Source organism: Molothrus aeneus, chromosome 3 (genome assembly GCF_037042795.1).
Source record: "Molothrus aeneus isolate 106 chromosome 3, BPBGC_Maene_1.0, whole genome shotgun sequence".
Taxonomy (NCBI): Eukaryota; Metazoa; Chordata; class Aves; order Passeriformes; family Icteridae; genus Molothrus; species Molothrus aeneus.
The window spans coordinates 7933657-7953710 of record NC_089648.1 but is presented as its reverse complement, the minus strand read 5'-3'; the positions used below and the strand labels follow the sequence as shown (position 1 = coordinate 7953710).

At 41.6% G+C, this 20054-nt stretch overlaps 1 protein-coding gene across 1 annotated transcript; it reads right to left on the bottom strand.

Annotated features, from left to right (window-relative positions):
• Nucleotides 1–471: 471 nt before the first annotated feature.
• Nucleotides 472–19038, bottom strand: LBR (lamin B receptor). Its single transcript, XM_066546216.1, has 14 exons — nt 18932–19038; nt 14496–14676; nt 12195–12383; nt 10781–10864; nt 10192–10369; nt 9453–9646; nt 8673–8727; nt 7311–7505; nt 6616–6719; nt 6076–6201; nt 5810–5978; nt 4542–4622; nt 4313–4435; nt 472–2907 (listed from the first exon to the last, which is right to left on the bottom strand). Exons 2-14 carry the CDS (start codon nt 14658–14660, stop codon nt 2747–2749), a joined length of 1824 nt encoding a protein of 607 aa, XP_066402313.1. The 5' UTR covers nt 14661–14676; nt 18932–19038; the 3' UTR covers nt 472–2746.
• Between the last annotated feature and the right edge of the window lie 1016 nt (nt 19039–20054).

Below are 20054 nucleotides of genomic sequence, written 5' to 3'. Positions count from 1 at the left end.
CATGAGCTCTGGTAAATGTAATTTAAGCAAACATTTTTATTACCTATGGGTAGATATCCTTCTGTATGCAAAACTATCATTCCTGCTCCTGTACCATATTTCAACTACAGCCTTGTAGGTCAAACTTGCATTTATTTCCTGTGCAGTAACACTTTATGTAGATACAGCCTAATTGGGTTTGCTTTTGACTCCTAATAGAGGCTGTGGGGGAAAATGCGATATTCTACAGGCAAATTGAGTGTTAATTCTGAATTTTTACAGCTGAAATTAAGTTTGTTTTTGGAGTAGCAGAGGGAAGAAGAAAAAATGCCCAGGCAGACTAAGAGAAGCACCACACCTGAGCTTGTAACACCCAGCCCACAAACACAGGTACAACAGGAACTCCAGCAAACTCACACCTGTACTAAATGAGGAAAAGCAATGTCATTTTTATCAGGTATTCCCATGAATTGGGAAAAAAAAATGCACTACTTAGTTTTAAGCAAAACCTTTATTTTAGCTCATGGGCTTGTTTGTATTAAAAACAGTTACTTCAAAATCAAATTTACATAAAATTCAGCATGTAAATGAAGTTGTCATTGGTCAGGTTCAGATTCTGAAAGACAAGGGCTCCGAGTGACATTTGCACAACCTTGGGTGGCAGCAGATGAAACTGGGAACAGCAGCAGGAGCAGCTCCTGCCCTACAGGCTGAGGAATCAAAGCAGATTCTAAAGCCCAGCTGCACGCCAGGGCTGTTCAATGATCTCCCCATTTGCCATCAATTCCCCCAGCAAGGACTGGCAACAGCAATAGCCCAGTTTCATCTGCTGCTGCACCCCAGTGAATTCCCTCGAGTCTTGTTAGAGGCACTGCTATTTTCTGCCAGCAATCAAAGCACTTGTCTTAAAACAATTCCTTACACCACCAACAATCAAGCTACATTATATACACTTCAATTGTACAATTATCTTTAAAAAATGCCCGTGTACAAAATAGGTTATTTTATTTTATTTTTTTAAAAATCACATGCTAGATTTCAATTACATCGACATTTTAAAATAACTGAAAAAATTGATAAATAACATTCCAATTTATTAGGAACACTCCTGCAAGCAAGTGCAGAAGTATCTGCACTTCATTTAATATCCTAGTAAGCTTTTTAGGGCAATTTGTGCTATAAACCTCATGTACAAAGTGTGTGAAAAGCTCTTACTTGTGACAACAGAATAAAAGCTAATTAATTAAGCAAGAGTATTTCAGTAAAATTATTCTACTTATGAAGTAAATACCACAAGGGCATATAATTTACAGCCAGTTAGACAAAGAACACAGCTAGTAACCAGAACACATACATTAGTTAAAAAGTCAAATATATACAAAAATATATTAGAAAGTGGTTGAGTTTAACCACAGGCTCATGTAAAAAAATGTTGTTTTAAATAGCAATAGCAAAAAAATAGCTATTTCTCTATCTGCAACAGTACAAAAGGCAACACCTACATATGAGGTAGCAATGCCAAATTAAAAACAAAAAGAAACCAAAAAAACAACTTTGGATTGAGGAGCATTTCCTATATTTTCATAGCATATCTGTCAATACAAATATTTAAATGAACACTTCAATTGTTTCAAGAATTAACTACATTAATTTACAAAAACCCTTTATTCAATTACCTTTTTTAAAATTACTGGAAATTGGTTTAGTTACTGATTTCTCCTGTTTCTAAAAAAGCTGTTGCATTTTTCAAACCCAAACACTGTACAGCAAAAACGTGGAGGCTTTTATTATACACACTTGGTAAACACTATGGTACATTAAGACTTAATTTACAAAGATCAGAAGGAGCCAACTGTGGTCATTTTATCCTTTTGTGCCTAGCAGGCAGACACTGCACACTTTTTCCCCCATGTTCAATGCCAGAGGCAAGCTGAGGGTTCACTACTCCCTTCCACAGCCACAGAAAGGCTTTGAAGAGGTTCATTCCCTCCAGGAGTGTGAGCCACAAGCAGGCTCCACCTCCAGAGCCAGGGGCACTGCCAGGCAGGGCTCAGAGCTGCCCCTGGGCGTTCCTGAACTGCCTCAAAAGCATGGGGAGGGAGAAGGGAACAGCTCTGCCCCTTCTCCCAGTTCCATCTTTTTATCCTCCTGCAGGTGCAGGGCAGGAGGGGCCAGCTGAGCCTCTCTGACCAAAAAAATGCCATCAATGAAAAGCCAGGAGAGGAGCAACCATGTAAGCTGAGCTGTGCCAGTTCTGGTCGTGGGGCTGCAGGCCCCTCACATCCTCTGCTTCCAGCTCCACTGACCAAAAAGACCCTGCTGCTCCTCCAATTCAGGCAACTAAATTGGACATCTGAAGTTAGATGGTACGAGTAACACCAAAAAATGAACTGGATGGAATTTCAGCATTTATTGTATTAAGAAAATAATATACTTTACATCACAGTGCTTAATTAAATGCAATAAAAAAATGTAAACTCAGAATTCTAGATAAAATTTAGCTTGAAAAATTAGGGCTCAAAGAGTTTTGAAAATTCACAATTTTTTTTAAAAATTGAAGTCACAGACAGTCAGTTCACATCACTCACATCTCGAAGTCTACTTGTAAGCGACGCCTTCGACGCACTCCAACGTTTGGTCGGGTTTAGTTTGTTTTGTTTTCTTTAAAAGCCTAAATACCAACTGCCCAAGTGCAAAGGTAGGAGGTATCTCTCTCTGCAAGGAATCTAAGAGTAGCAGTGACGTGCCCAGCAGGCCCTGGAGTGCTCTAGTAGATGTAGGGGAAGATGCGGTAGGGGACGCGCTGGCAGTACCGCTCCCAGGCCAGCCCGTACTTCTGCTTGCAGTGGTGCTCGTCACGAGCCTCCCGGTGCACCAGCAAGCAGATGAAATAGATCACGTAGAAATAGGGCAGAATGTGATTAAAACCTGCAAAGGGACAAAGTTAACTTAGATAGACACAGGGCAAAATCTGGAGGTGGTAGCTGATAACGCGTTCAAAGCCGGTGACGCGCTTGTGCAAGGCCAAAGCATTTTACACTGAAACACTGAATATCAACAGGACAGCGCAACACATGCAGACAGAAAAAGAGCCACAAACCCACAGAAAGCAATTCTGAACATTTAGATGCGGTGTTTGTGAGGGTTCCCAGGACAGGGTGAGATGAGAATTTAACTCCATGTTCTCAGAAGGCTGAGAATATGGTATAACTATAATATACCATACCATAGCTATACCATACCATAGTTATACCATACCATAAGAAATTATATACTAAAACTATACTAAACTATAGAGAAAGGATTCATCAGAAGCCTAGGAAAGAATGATAAGGAAAGCTGGTGACTGACTCAGAGAGTCCAACACAGCTGGCTGGGATTGGTCATGAAGTTAAAACAATTCACATGGAACCAATCAAGGATGCCCCTGTTGGTAAACAATGTCCAAGCCACATTCCCAAGTAATCAGATAATTATTGTTTTCATTCTTTTCTGAGGCTTCTCAGCTTCCCAGGAGAAGAAATCCTGGCAAAGGGATTTTTCAGAAAATATCATGGTGACATTTAGAGTCACAAAATTTACCAATTTCACTCTCAGTACATGCAAAGCTGGCACATATTGAAGTGTTATTGTCATTTAAAGTTCTTTAGTTATCAAAACCACATTTCCAGTCAAATTTCTGCACCACCAAACTGCCCCACACAAGATTTTCTCTATTTTGCCTGCAGACATGAGTCCAGCTTTGCTCAGAGCACACCACTTGACCTGTGGATGAAAAGAACTGGAAAGGACCCAGAAATGTGAGACTGCAGCCCAAAAAGCCAAGTGTACTCTGGGCTGCATCAGGAGGAGTGTGGCAGCAGGTTCTGGTTCTAACCCACTACTCTGCTCCACCTGATTTGTTGTGTCCACCTCTGTGTATTATTAACAAACACTTTGAAAGATAATTTCACTGTGTTTGATGACCTTTCTTTTAAGTATCTTTCACTTCAAGTCCTCTGTCTATGTGGTGGCCCTTGTCTCCAAGCAAACTCCCACTTTTGGGGAACTTCAGCTGAAAACACTCACTAGCCTAAAAAATTTAAAGAACAGCTAATTAGCAAGTAAGTCCCATGGTTATTGAATGATAAAGTGTCAGAAAGATGAGTAAAATCTTTGGCAAGTTAGAAAGGGTAAAATGGAAGTAAAAACGTGTTGCATTAGACTTATGACACAGAAATCTGCCATTCAATAGGGTTTACCATCTCAAAAAATTCCCACTTGGCATTTCAAACCCAGACAGATGCAAAGAAAAGCCTTTTTGCTAAAATGCACTTGAGTCTCAGAAACTCACCACAGGGTAGGGACCATGCCAGAGCCATGATGATGTCACCGAGGTAATTGGGGTGACGAACAAAACCCCACCAACCCGTGACAAGAAGCCCTTTGCCAGTTGCAGTGGGTATAAATTTCAGATCTGTGGACAGAGTATTGTGGTCAATGCAGTGACTGAAATATGTGTTTATACACTACAAAGAGCCATCGAATAAAATCCCAGGCAATGGAATAAAGAATGCACTCACTGGCCAGTTTGGGATCTGCCGGGTTCCGCCGGAAATTGTTTTTCTGGGAATTTGCACTGCGGAAGATGTAATACCCAATACCTGAAAATAAACAGGATGTGTTTTGCATTTTCAGATATTTTCCAGTTTTCTCAGCTTCAACAAAAGCACTCACAATGCCCTTTGCCACACTTATTCCATCAAAGGCTTTTCCCCAGAGGTTCAACTGGTATTTTCTGCTTTAACAGGACAGAAATGCCACCGGAAAACTGCATTCCATATGATCCTTGTTACTGGGTAGCTTTGAAGAGATTCTGAAGAACCTTTATTTTCACATCTATATCTGAGTTTTTTAATGCCACACTGAGTTTGAAATTCACAGAAGGGGATGTGAATTCCACATTGTATGATTACAGCTCTATTTTGCAGCCTAGCACTTGGTTACAGCACCTACTCCATGAACTGACAACTCATTTACAAGATCATGATAATAAAAGAAGCAGACAAGGAATTATCTGGGTTTCAAATTCATATCCCCCATAATTTTCACACAGCAGCTTAAACTTGCTTTTTCCAAAGCTGCATTGAAAAAAGATGATCACAACATACTTTGAATAAAGATATTATTTTTTTAAATAATAGAAACCCAAGAAAAAACATTAGGTGAAAATGAAAAAATTATTTTCTGTTTTTCAGTATTGCACATATTAAGTTGTAAATCTTCTCATTTTTTCCAATTCTTTGTCATGTCTACAAAATATGAGTGGGTTTTTACTGTTTTTATTCAGGTAACAGGCACAACAAGCATATGTTGGTGCAAATGTAAGGTTGCCTAAAGATGTGAGATCTTTTCTCAAAGCACTGAGCTTTGATGAAAAAAGATGTTTTCTACTGACACCTGTTGGTCACTATGGTCATCAGGGAAGGAAATGCAATAATTACTTTTTCCCCAGGTTCAGCAGAGTGTAGCCAACAAGGTATTTACTTTTTTTTTTTAAATGAGTTGCTCAGATTGACTTAAAAAAGCATTTATTAAATGCAAAATATGTTAAGTCACTTCTTCAACTCCAGACAGCACCCACCTAGAGCTGCTTCTCAACAGAACAATTAAATGTTCAAAGTCTCAGCTATCCTTCATTTGCTAAAATGAGAATTTGTTATATTCTTTGTATTTCACAGGAGCCAGACAATGACTGCTGCATCTGAGCTAAAGCTTCACCTCCCATCTCTGAAGCAACAATCAGAACTCTGTTGTAACCCACACACCAATGACATTGACTGTAACTTACAGTTCAGAACAGTAATTGCAGCAGCAACAGGCCAAGTAATTGTGGTGGGATGACCCACTAAGTAGAAGGCCTGCAGGCTGTAGACAAATGGAACCCACACCAGATCTCCAAACGCCAGCATGAAGCCAAATCCATCATGGGTAATGTCCATTGTAGTCAAAACAGCCTCCTAGAAACAAGGAGGAAGGAATTTCAGCACTTCCAAGGCCTCCTTCTCTTAACATTGTAATTAGAAATGGACACAGTTGAAGGGGATTGGCATTTACCTCATTCCAAAGAGCATCCACCACATAGAGAAGCTGGAAGCTGTTCACAAGAATCATGGACAGGGATGGCACACTGAGATTGTGGATCTTCATCTCAGCCAAGAGCATTGCCAAGTTTATAACAACCTAAGTTGGAAAAGATTTTATTTAAAGTTCACTTGTAAAAGAAAGTGGTATGTATTTTCTATCACACTACAGGACATTTTAACACAAGTATTTGTAAAGTAAATGTTTAGTTTAAAAAACTAATAAACATTTTACAAGTAAGTTTGCAACTAACCATATTTTTGAAGCTGTATAACCTCAACACACGAATACCTTAAAAAGGGTTTTCATTTGCCACAAAACTAAGAAACTAGAAATTTCCTTCAAGTGAATAAAAATAGTCATTAAAAAAATAGCAACGTGGAACTGTTTTTCAGTACTCATTTATAAGTATTTATAAATATCCTTAATATCAATTATATGTGTATGTGCGTAAAAAAAAAATCCCTCATTGTACTATTAAAGTAAATAAAATAATTGAGATTACTGACTCACCCAGCCAATTAATCCTGGACGCAACTCACAGAAGTATTTGAGGTCAAAGCTGCCAATACGAGGGTTTAATTCATGTCCAGTAAAAAAGTCATAAATAAAATACCCTGCAGGTAAGACAAAACCTGTTAGCAATACTCTTGCTTTTATCTGCCACTACACTCCTCCCCATAAACAAAATCCCACTTTCCACTAATGTTCTCTCATTACAAATTTTTAAAAGCCTTCAGATTAGCAAAAAAAAAATTTTGTGCAAAATACAAAACAAAATCTACATAGTTTTTATTTTAAGATGCTCTAATTTTTTATTAATTAGGAGGACTAACCACTTTAGAAGTTCACCCTGACACTTGTTCCTTCTTTGTTTTCAGCCTTATCCTGAAGCTTACATCACAGTGTCTATGAACATGATCATATGGCATTAATTAATTTTACATTTTCTCCTATTTAATTGCTTTTGTCTAGGAAAAAGAATTCCCTTTAGCTGTGACAACTAACCATCCATCAAAAAAGGTGGACAAGAAGGAAAATACTATGCCCTGACTTCATATTTGGGACTGAGTTTGGAGAAAAAAAAAACAAACAAACAAAACTACACAAAGCAAAATTAAAGTCACAGTGTTATAATAACCAGCCTTAAATTTGCAGAAATCAAAGTCCAGCAAAGAATTGGAATGACCCAGAATGTTGTAACTCACCAGAATTTCCACCTGGTGCTAGCTCCTCCTCGGGTGCTTTCAGGGATCGGACATACAGGTAAATGCTCAGTGCCAAGGAAAAAGCTGCAGCTGACACCGCAAACTGCATGAGGTGATCGTACAAATAATGGAGCTCAAACTCAAAGTACAACAAAACTCCAACAGCTGCAGCAGTCAAAATAAAAGCATAAAACCCTAAAGGATGCAGGAGAAAGACATATTAGTCAAAATAAAAAAAACCCAATTTATCTTTTTAGTAGGGCCTACCTAATCCAACCTTTCTGCACTTTTACTTCTTCCAATATTTGTCCATATTCCAGGAACATCTTGGACATCCCATGGTTCAAACTTCTGGGGCACAGCAATATAACTAAGGGACTCTAAGCCCTGAAGCTGTGCTCACCATAGGGACAAGAGGCAGGAACACTCTGAATACTTCTCAATTTTTTATGCCATAGGACCTACTTTCAGATTTTAGTGGGAAAATGGACACTGACACTACTAATGGATAATGAGAGCAGCTCACAAAGTCTCATCTTTGAATTATCTTCATATATAGCTTGGCACAGATAGCAGTAATTAAAGTATTAAAATGACTTATCAAGAAGGCAAAACTTGAACACAAAAACTTTTGCATACATTGAGAGTATCATTTCACACAGAATGGACTGATGCCCAAATAGGAGCAGGCAGTTCTCTGCTGCCCTCAGCTAAGGAGTTGCTATGGTTCCCTTCACAGGGTCACAGGGGGTGAGGTTAGAAGGAACCTCCAGAGTTCATCTGGTCTAGCTCAGATGGAACCTCCTGTGCTTCACTTTGTGCCCAGTGCCTCCTGTCCTTACCTTTCCTCAAGAAGGCTTTTAAATTTGCTTTTAAAATTAGCCTTTGAAGCAGCAAGACAAGGCTTTTCTTTTTTAACAGTCCAAATTATGTAGCTTATTTCCTCCCTTTATCAGAATGCAGGGCACAACTACAGACAAAAGTCCAAAACGAAGACAGGTATGAGAAGCCCCAAGGAGACTCACTTTTGCAGGATGCAATTCCCCTTGTTTGTTACTTACAGCCCTATTCCAACTTTAAAATGGTGCATCTTACCAGACTATGACAAAACTCAGCTTTGTACTGCAGTATTTGAGTTCCACTACCACCCCATCCAGTGTAATGTCTTGCTCTTGGGTCACTGAGTTCCTGATGATTACTAAGCACCTTCTTCCAAGACAAGGCTCATCTGATTTTATCCAAGATTTACGAGATCTGTTCTCTGGACAAACTGTATCTTTCAACATTTGTATTTTATGGTGCTGAGCTCTGCAAATCACACAATGGAATCAGTTCTGGAATAACCAGCTGCACCATGCTCACCATTTATCCGGTACTGCAGTCTCCTTCCACTGGAAAGAGGCAAGCCTTCCACAACCTAAGGAGAACAAAATATTAATGCTCAACAAAGTATTTTCTGTGGGCCCTTCAGGTGAGGAAAACCAAGCTCAACTCTGTCAGAAAGATATTCAGTCAAAGCAACCAGCTGGACACACTCAAACCTGAAGCTCATGCATTGTTCTAAAAAGCATACTCTGGATAGCAAATGAAAGAGATCAGCAGTTTCAAATAAAAACATTTTTAAAAATAAACCTCTTCTTAAGCAGCTCCAAGAAAGCAGAACTTCTCCAGTCATTGTGAACATGTGCAGCAATAAAACATGACTGATCTATTTCAGAGTGTCCTTCCAGAATCTGCCACTAACCCTCAAGTCCCAAGAGAGGGATGGAGAGCCTTTGCCTGATATTCATACATATGGCTAGAAAGGTTTAGATTCCTGTAAATGAAGATTGTATTCCAAAATGCTGGATATCCCTAAGAAACTGAGCATCAAGATAGTTTGTGAAATTAAAAGTCAGACACCTAAAATTCTTCTAGAATTCTATCAAGCAAAGTCTGTCCACACTTTGATCTGAATGCCTATAAAATGCCTTCTGCCTTCTCTACTGGAAGGCTCTGAAATGCAAAAATTCTGAAACAGCTGTGCTGTTTTAAGCTTACAGAAATCTGCAGCTGCTATATTCCAGTTTATTAAGAGAAACTCATTAAATTGCTTTCAAATTCACTGCACTTAGAACACACCCCACCTTCCAGCCAGCCTACCTTTCCAATTGGCAGCAAGTAAAACGCAGCTTGTAGGAAAAACCACAAGAGAACGACACCAAACACCCTCCAATCCCAAAGACTCTCAAGTGCTGGCAGAGGAGGCAAGTTCAGAAGACTTGGATCATCTTGTTTGCACATCAACAGCAGGTAGAATACAGTAGCAGGCAGAAAAAATATCAGCGTGAAGGTCCCTGGAAACATACACCATGGCGTGTTAGAAGGTAAGTATAGAAAATTTAAAAAATAGTTTCAATCCCGCTAAAAAAGCTCAATGTTAAGTAACAAAGAAGATGTTGCCATTAATTTCTCCTGAACAAGACAGCAGCAATCCCATAGTCACGTAACAGGACACTGAGACATTCTTCTCACTCCCATACATGGTCACTGCATCCCTCCAAAAATAATCCAAAAACTGTCTAAAAAATACTTTACTGTCAAGTTTCAAGCACCTACATTTTGAAAATGTAAAAGCTTTGCTGGTTAATTCTTAAATTTAACTTGGAAATATTTAAATCTCACTGTGCCAAGGGGTGGCACAAGATCTCTGCTGCATTTCACTTATGAACCAAGTGCAATAAAGGTTCTTTGCCACTAAATGAAGTGAAACACAACAATTTTACTCTGAATTCTGCAGCCAAGGTCCAAAAAGCAGTTCTTGACATGACAGTATGGTCAATAAGTACAAACCCACAAAATAGTACCAATTTTCAACTATTAAGACAATTTGCACACGTACCAATTCTTCCCCCAAACTCCAGCTCCTTTGTTTTTGTTGATACTTTCTCAATTGGTTTTACAGCCACAAAAGTTTTTTTCTCTGAATAGATCTCTTCTTTTTTCTTGTCATCTTTCCTCGAACGCAAGCTGTACTGCTCAAGCACACGCTTAATTTCCAGGTCTGGTTTTAACTTTTGCTGTAAATGAAAAAAACAATAATTTACTGAAAGGTTTCCCAGTGATTTTACTTTATTTGATATTTCAGAGGACATTACTCACTGTAAAACACCAATATACAATTATCCATTCCTACAAAGAGACTGCTAAAACCAGGCACTATAACTCTTAGGCTGTGATTACAGATCAGCAGCAGTTCCAGCACAGATCATCCATTGCCACCCTCCCCTTTCCCTTCTGCCATGTGCCTGCCCACTAGATAACAATCAGGACAATAAAAAATCCCTTTCTCTGTAACAACTTACTCAACCTCTAAGGGTTATGTTGCCTTCTGTTTCTGATAGATTACTGGATTGCCCTTTTCTAGGAATTTCTGAGAGAGCCAAGCTAGGAATGTGACAAAAAGCTAAGAGCAAATTCCAAGTTCCTACCTCCAAGATGATGCAGGATGTGGCATTTTTTTCTGTACTTTCAGGTTCACCATTGTACCTTTTGGTGTTATTCTCACTCGGTTTCTGGTCAAAACAAGAAGCACAGTTTAAGCTCTCAGTGTCCTCTATATGGCACTGTTCTGCAGAACTGAAAGTTTGAGTTTCTATAAAAGACCTTTGAAGAAATAAATTCTCTCATAAAAATTCTTCTCTAGTGAGTCTAGCTTACACAGCTCTGGGAAGACATGACTCACATGTTTTATTTCAACTAAAGTTTTGCTGAAGAGAACCTGGTCTTTCCAGTCTTACAAGAGCCAACAGATCAATCCTACTCCTCAGATAGAAGCCAGGACAAAACCACCAAACACTTTTTGACCCTTTTATCCCAAAAGACTAAAAGTATTAAAAGGAAACAGTAGCTGCTGGCTAAAAAACTACTTGAAACCAGATTGTGAACCACAGGCACTGGATCACACAGCTCAAAGGAGCTCACTGCAAAACAAACCCCACAACTATTTCAGTGCCTAAGAGTACCAATTTACTAAACCTACCTAGCTAATTTATATTAATCTGGTTTAGTCTAGCTGAAACCTAACTAAAACCTGTTCATTTTCAATAGATCAGCAGAATGCACTCCCAGTTCCAGGGACTGTGACTCAGACAAGTGAGAAACTATCTCAAGGGCACAAGAGGCACAAGAAATGCTGTTTTTCTCTTCACAGAGAAACACCATGTCTACTCCTCTTCACTTAAAAGATGACCAGAACCATTTTTAGCAATCAATCTAAAATAAAAAATGCTAAGAACAAACCTAATAAATTTCAGCTAGACACCAGATACTGCTAAACTTAGAAATCCTTACAGGTTAGTTTTTATAATGAAACCAGTTTTGCAATATTATCCATCACAATATTTAAATATTCCACACTGCCTGTTCTCCACTACTGTGGCAAAAAACTGTATATGGTACAGAACTCATTTTATTTCAAATCCTAATACCTACCTGCTATGTACCAATAAACTCACCTAAAAGTAAGCTAACTTCCACTGCCCCATTTCACAAGTGGAAGCACGTGGCTAACAATTACTTCAATATTAAGTATTTAAAAAATTTTGTTTGTTTGGATTCCGAGTTCTCAGTATCACCAAATTCAAGTGAAACTTTATAACCTTGGTTTACCTCTCAAGAATTTCCTCAAATTTTGCAAGCTAGAAACCCAGTATCTAAAGAAAAAAAAAAAAGGCAGTTCAGAGATATACTTTTGCAGGTAATTATGCTGTCTGGGGAACATAAACTGGCTTTTACAATGATAAACCTGGCCTGCAAAAACCAATCTCTCACAAACAGCAAAAGTTTCTTGAAATAAAAATCCAGCAAACCCACGCACAAAAAGCCAACGAACAGAACCAATACCGGTAGAGCTAAGCTGGTCTCCTGGATGGTTTTCTTTTTGTCCTCCTTGTGCTCCCTGCTTTGGGAAGCAGAACGACGCCTGCCCTTGGCTGGCCGGCCGGGAGACCGAGAGCGAGAGCGGCTGCTGCTTCTCCTGGAGGGAGAACTCGAGGAAGACTGGCTCTTCCTGTGCTTGAAGGATGACTGCGACTGAAACAAAGAGGGAAAGCAAGCAAAATCTTAGCTGTGTCCCTAAGAACAATTCTAGAAACAGGGGGGGTTTGTGATGAGGACTCTTGTGGTGAGTTCTGTAGATCTGTCTCGTATTTCCTCTACTGATGCTCTACAAAGGCTGTTAAGAAAGAGCAACTGCAGAATACTAATTTTGCTGGCAATTCCCAAAGAAGCCTGTTCCAAGTCCAACTGTTGAAGCTACAGAAATCAGGCTATGGATGTAAGCTACCAAAGTGAGCACCAAGCTGTTGAGCACACCACCCTCTCAATCCTGTGCACAGGGATAGGAATTCAGAGCTGTCTCTCAAGCCCTCAGTGGCTGCTCTCACTTCCACTGCTCAGCTTTATTAAAGCATTTGAGAGAGCGAGGTTCATCATCTGTGTGAGGCAACACAGGCTCAACACTACAAACCCAAGTCAGCCTAATCATTTAATTATATCTGGTAACTAATCTCATAAACAAAAGCACTTTACTCCAAAAGCACTGTTTGATTTCTCTGTGAAGTCTACAATGCTGATTTCCCCATGTAAGATTTCCACAATGCAACTTTTATAATGCATCAATGTTTCATGACAAAGAAAGGCATTTGCCCAGCTTGAGTCTGCTAATCTGCATGCAGAAGTAACAAATCCTAAAGTGTTGAAACAGTGAAAACAGCTGCCTACCTCAAGGCAGAAACATTTTGGTCCCAAAAGAGGCCAGTGACTGGGCATGGGGACTGCCACCCAGAAGTGGCACAACAGTTCACATAAAGGCACACAAACTGGCTTTGAACCTATGCAGGTTTCAGAGCAGGCCATAGAAATGAACCACAGTGAACATTCAAACAGGGTCTTTCCTCCTGCATTAATCATTTTAAACTGGCTATGAAGTTTTAAAGGTCTTTATTAACAACAAAAATTAAAATAATGATAAGTAAAGAGGAAGAAATATGCTTATATGACATGAACCTTTCTCAAGGGATTGCAATTGTCACAAATACAGCAAAATACCTGATGAAGCCTCTGAGGACCTCAACTAGTAGAAGCTATTTGCAGATGTTTTAAGTATGAGCTTGAAGGGCATGCACCGTTTAAATTTAGTGACATTTAACTGCATCTTCACATTTGTTATCAAATTTTCTTATTTAGAGATGGAAAGCCATCAAAATTAATATCAACCCATTGATTACTACCTTGGTAAGGTACCCAAACCAGTTTTTTATGAAAAATCAAGCTATAGAGTTCCTGATGGATCAGACTTGGTTTTCCTCAAAAATATGATACTTTTTTGACATAAATAAAACAACTATGAAACGTTAAAAATGAGGTCATTCTGAACTTCTACTTGAGGTGTCACACAGGAAGAAATTTTTACTTAGCACCAATTCCTTGAAGACACAGTTAACTAAAAACTTGCAAAATAACTACCCAGTCCTAAGCTGAAGTACTGAAAATTAAATCCATGTGTACTCATTGTGGAAAATGCCAATCACTTGGTTTCAAAATTTTAAAAGTTTAATAGTAATAAAGTGGCTATAAAAATAGTAATATAATTAGAGTGATAAAAATTTGGACAAATTGGATTAGGACAATATGAGACAATAAAAACAAAGAGTTATGGACAGTCTGGGTACCTTTTTCTGGGCAAAATAAGCCCGAAAAAGGACCCACATTAACAGAGGATTAACCCTTAAAAGCAGCAGCCTGTTGCATATTCATACACCTCATCCATGATGCATAAATTGCATTCAAACACAGGATTCTGTCTGGTCAGTGTCAGCTTCTTCCTCTGAATCCAGATGGCATCATCCTGCCTGAACAAGGCGGGAAGAAATTTGTTTCTTCTGATAATGGGGCAATAAATTCTCTTCCTCTGAAAGATTGAGGTGTCCTGTGGCTGCTATCTCAGTGGGAGTACCTCATTTCTTTCTTAAAAAAATATCCCACATACATAATTTCTATTTTAACATTATGTGATAACCAAAAACTATATTGAATACACTACTTAAAAAAATTAACACAGCATAACTTTCTAACGTAACAGATACAATATTCATTTGAATATTTGCCAAAAGCCAATCATAAACTACCATTTTTCACACTCACCCTTATATCACTTTCCTTCAGTGCAAGCTCAGTTCCATCTTTGTACTTGACAGTGTAGAGATGAGCCACATCATCGTAGCTGGTCACCTGCACCTCGTAGTACAGGACGCTGCCCGGCCAGCGGCCCATCACCACCTCGCCATCAGCAAACTTCCGGCTGGGCATTTTCCAAACACGGTCCCTGCAAAACACAGCACTCAGCGCACGTGGCAGCCACACCTCAGCCCTCATTCCCCTCCTCTCCTTCTGTATCTGTAACTGAAAAGGGGACACCTTCCAAAAGTCTTCACTTGAAACAGGGAAAAGGCTGTGTGGTAAGAAAACAGCAGTGATCTCTTCAAATAGAGAGGAGATTGGAGGTGCACATTCTGGACAAACATTCAGATCTATCAGACTAGCACTGAGCTACGACACACAATCTCCATCATCAGGCAAAGCACATCTTGGACCAAAATTACACAATGAAGCTCATCTTATCTAGAGAGAAATGCAAATTACATGGTACTGAAGTGTCCTCTAACCCTGGTTTCCTGTGGTTCTACAGAAATTACAGAAGTGATGATTTCTAAACATTAAACATCCCCAATCATTCAACACTTACAGCCACATTACAGTCTCTCTTTAATTTATTATGCCAAACACTCCAAAGTTGCAAAACTTCAGAATTTAAGCTCCTGTCTGGAGCTTTATTTTCCACCTCTTTAACAAAAGGGCATAATGCCTTTTCCAGGGCTCCATGGGAAAACAAAGCTCAGCATCACAGCAATCCCACAGCAACCTGAAAACTGAAACTCTATCTCCCATCTGCATCATCAGGTTTTTATTTGATATTAACAAAACGTGGTGTAAGTGACTACTACCCATGGGCCACCCACCATGAGCTGGGAAAAACCACAACTACAACTCAGAGGAAGCTGCTTTCAAGTGTAAACGCCTGCAGAACTGTTTGTATAGTGCCCTGTGTTATGTCACTGCCTTCTGAAAACGGGTATCCCAAGCAGAATATACTTTTAATCTCAATGTATCAAGTGAGACTATCTTAAAAGTCTAAGGGGAAATACAAACTAACTAACACTAAGGTGAAGTACACACTAACACTGAGGTGAAATGCACACTCATACTAAGGTGAAATGCTCACTCATACTAAGGTGAAATGCACACTACCATTTGTACTGGCACCACGTGTACAACCAACATTGGAACTCAGAGGGGATGGCAGGGACAGGGAACAGACACAAACCACAAAATGTTGGTGTCAAAGCATTTCATTTTAACTTGTTTGATTTATCAATTTTGTTTGATAAGAAAGTGAAACCAAACAACTAGGGTAAATACAAGTCTGTAACTAGTTAATCATTACATATGAACTAACCTGCAGTGAAAAGTTAAGATTCTTGGGGAAAAATACTGTTAATATTCAATCACAGACCTTCATCACACACTGGGGGATGGGGCCCAGTGAGGTTTTACATCCAACATTCATTCTGGCATTTCCTGACATTGCTGCTGATGATAAATTTTACACCTGTGTAGCTCTCCAAGTCAAAAACCTAAAAAGTTCAGCAGAATTCCCTCATATGGATTTTATTACTAAAACACCAAACTGCTTCAGACCAGAAATATTTGGCCATCTCCTGTGCTGTATAATACTTGAAGGAGAAAAAACAAAGATTTATAATTTGGTTTCACTGACACTTGCCAGTCAGAAAAATGATGAGTTCTAGTCTATGCTTGTCAGATGTGTGCTATTCCAGCTCTTCTGCCTTCTAACAAGTGTTTGCTGTCCCAGTTTCTTGTTTTCTGTCTTATTCTTTCTGAATTCTCACTCCTCCAAGTTTCTTTTATCCCAGTCAGCTTAACCCCTTCAAATTCATAGCCCTGCTTCTTATGCTTTGTTTCTTATGAAAAGTTCTCCCTTTTCTCCTTAGCCCCAATCTTGGAGTCTTTGTGGATTTTCTGCCCTTGCTGACCAAAGCAGTCCTGGCTCCCCTTTGCCACCTCTGCCTAAATCTGATCTCACTCCCCATTTCTGTCTCCCTGCCCAGCTTCCTCACCCACAGGCAGTTCTTCAGGAGATCCAGAGCTACCACTGCTCTTTGCCAGCCTCCTGCAGCCACAGCTTCTTCCTGTTCTTCCAGAAATAATCTGAACCCAGGAGCACCTGAGTGCACTCAGAGCTGTCCCCAGATGCCACCATGACTTCACTTCCCCTCTGCTTGCTGCACTTCCTGCACCCCAGCCAACTTTTCTCCTCCTGACCTGCAGCACCTCAGGCACAGCTGCAAACCTGCAGCCTGAGCAGGACAAAGCTGGCTGATCTCACACAGAGTTGGACAAAACAGGATCTTTTTTCAAAAAGGGTAACATTTTTTCATGAAGTTGTTACTGAGGACATGTACACTGTTTTTTTTTCCAATTTACAGCAACCACTTCAGAATTTAGATACAATTTCTGAATTTGAATTCATAAGGATAATAAAAAGCAATTCTCTGCCAGATTTCAAAACCCAGCACTTCTGCATGCAAACACAAAGTCTAAAGAAAAAGTGACTTGATGAATTAATTACTGTGAAAGGCAGAAAGACCTTCCCTTCCTCCAACCTTGTTCTCAAAAGGAGCTGAAGTTAGTTTTAAAAAATTGAAAAACGTGGTTGAAAGACCTGTAGCTAAATCCATGTCATGTAATTCAGCCTGAGGTAGATACTGCCAATATGAGATTCCAAAATAATAAATGAGCAAGTGGAAATATCTTCTGACTCAAAAGTACAATCTTATTAATGGCAAAATTTATGTATTTTTCAATTCTTTGCCTTAAATATTACAGCTTAATAATAAGCTCAAACACTAAACATTAAAATAAGTAAATGTAACTTCTTACCCTCTTCCTCATTCCTTACATCCCACTTCAAAAAGCTGCACCTTTTAAAGGCAGCCTTCATCTGTTCAGATGAACACACACAATTTCTGGCATCCAGAAGAGAAAAGACAGGAAGTCTTTCCAAAAAAAATTGGGTTTAGAGATTACATTTTTAATGTACTGCTCTTTCAAGCTCTACACACCCCTGATGATTTTCATGGTATCAGCTGGCATCAGCCTATATTCCCAGCAGCTCTGCACAAACTTTTGAATTCCCATGGCTTTAAAACATAAATCCAAAGAAAATAATCTCATACAATGAACCCTGAACTGTACACACACCTGACTGCAAGTTTAACCACTGACTCAGGAGATGAAATTTGTATTTTCTCAACCATTACAATTTTCCCTTAGGAATCTAGATTCTAAGAGAAAGGCTCAAAAGGACTTTGTATCCTATACCAAGCCAAGCCAATTAATGCAAATCTCCCTGGAGCTTGAAAGTGGGTAAAGAACAAAAGTTTCTGCTGACTCAAACAAGAATGAAATAATTAAAAAGAAACTTGGCTGAGAAACATTATTGCCCCATGCATGCATTTCTGGTCTTCTTCATGACTCTCTCACTAGAGATGTAGGAAGATATTTCAGTGTGGAGAAAGTGATGACTGTTACCTTGTAGCCACAGGGAGATCACACCCCCATCAGCACAAGTTGGACCCGGAGTTTTAATAATAAATAAACAAGTTTTCCCTCTTGGGAGAAAAAAATTCACACACATTCAATGATTCCATTTACTAATTCTGACATTTCACCACTCTTAAGTAACGTTCTGGATGTCAGAGGAGGGAGCCAGCTGAATGCAAGAAGAAATGCAGGAAAATACAGAAAAAGCTGACAGTCAAGGCTAACAACACATGGAAAGTTATACTGAATTCACCACAGTGAGCTGTGCAGGACCTTTCCAGCAACACCACTATTCTCTCCACATCCAGAACAGTGGAGGCACCTACCCCTGTCCAAACCAACTTAACTTCACCGCTAAAAACAAGCGCCAATACGCCTCGAGGCAAAAATAACAACCCATCAACCCCAGGGCCGGGAACCGCGGATCTTCCCTGCAAAGAGCCTTTCTACCGGAAACCTCGCTAGCGGAGGGGACGCGGCAGGGCCCGGAGCGCGGCAGGGCGGGCCCGAGAGCGGCGGGCGCTGTTGACAGGAAGGGCCCCACGTGCCGGCCGAGGCCCGGCCCCTCAGCCCCGCCCCGCCCGCGGCCCGGGCCTGGCGCGGGGCCTCCGCCGCGGGGGAAGGGAGGGGCCGGGCCGCACCGCCCCTCAGCGGCCTACTCCCGCTCGGAGCCCGGCGCGGCGGAGCCGAACAAAGCGGGGCCGCTCAACCCCGCCACCTCCGGTGCTCCAAGCGAGGGGCCCGCGCCGTCCGCCCGCCCGCCCGCCGGGAGCGAGGCCCGAGGCGATCGGCCGGAGCGCTTCCCGCCGGGAAAGCCGCCAAGGAAAAGCTGCGGGGGAGGGGAGGGGGTGGGAGGTGGGGGTATCCGGGCCCGCCCGCGCCGCCGTTCCCGTTACCTGGAGCCCGCCCGCGCCGGGCCGGGCCGGAGGCGGTTCCGCGGAGCGGCGGGAGCGGGGCCCGAGCGCGCGCCGCTCTCCGCTGAGGGGAACAACCGCCCCGCCGAGCGACGGTTACGGCCGCGCGCACGGCCCCGCCCCCTCGCCCGCCCCGCCAAGCGCGCCCATTGGCCGGGACGCGCCGTTTGAATCGCGGGGTGGCCGCGCGCCATTGGCTGCGCCGGCGATGGCGCGGTCCGCCCTCCCCGCCCCGCGGCGCGCGCACGGCCCCGCCCCGGCGTGAGGGGACGGAGGGGGGGGGGGAAGGGGCGCGCTCAGCCCCCCCCCCCCCGCCGCCGCCGCCCCTCACGGCGGGTGATGGCGGGAGGGGAGGGGGAACGGGGCGGAAAGGTCGCTGTCGTGGCGATGGGGGCAGGCTCAGACCGCCTGCGCCACCCAGGCCCCGCCGCCCGGGTAAACAAAACGGAGGGTTTTGTTTACGGAGCGCTCGCGGTCTCGCCGCCTCCGCCGCCGCGAGTACTCCTACACTGTCCGAACAACAGCCTCTGTTCCTTCCAGCCCTGCACCCCCAGCACTCAACAATGACAGAATGTGGTAAAAATGCAGAACACAACGTCCCTTCTCGCTCAAAAAGAAAAATTAGAAAGGGCTTAAAAGCGGAGGTGGCGAGGCAGCGAGTGCTGCTACACTGACCGAACAACAGGCTGTGCTCCCTCCAGCACTAAAGAAAGCCAAAATGTGGTAAAAATGCGGTGAAAACGCACTGAAACACCCGTTTCTCTCCAAAAGAAAAACAAAAATAAAAGCAGAGGAGGCTTTTGAAGCCGTGAGATGACAAGTGCGCCTGCACTGACAGAACAACAGGCTGTGCTCCCTCCAGCCCTGCACCTCAAGCACTCGGCAAAGCCAAAATGTGGTAAAAATACAGTAAGAAAAGTGCAGTAAAAGACAGCACTATGCAGTGTGGTTACCCCTGTGCTTTTGGGGCAACTTTTCCAGAAAGGTTATTTGAGTTCCTGGCCAGATTTTGAAATCAGGAAGTCTAAGCAATACTTGAGCAGGCAGAAACAAAATGTGTTATGAAAAAGTTAACAAATCGTCCTTAACATTGAGGTTCAGCGTT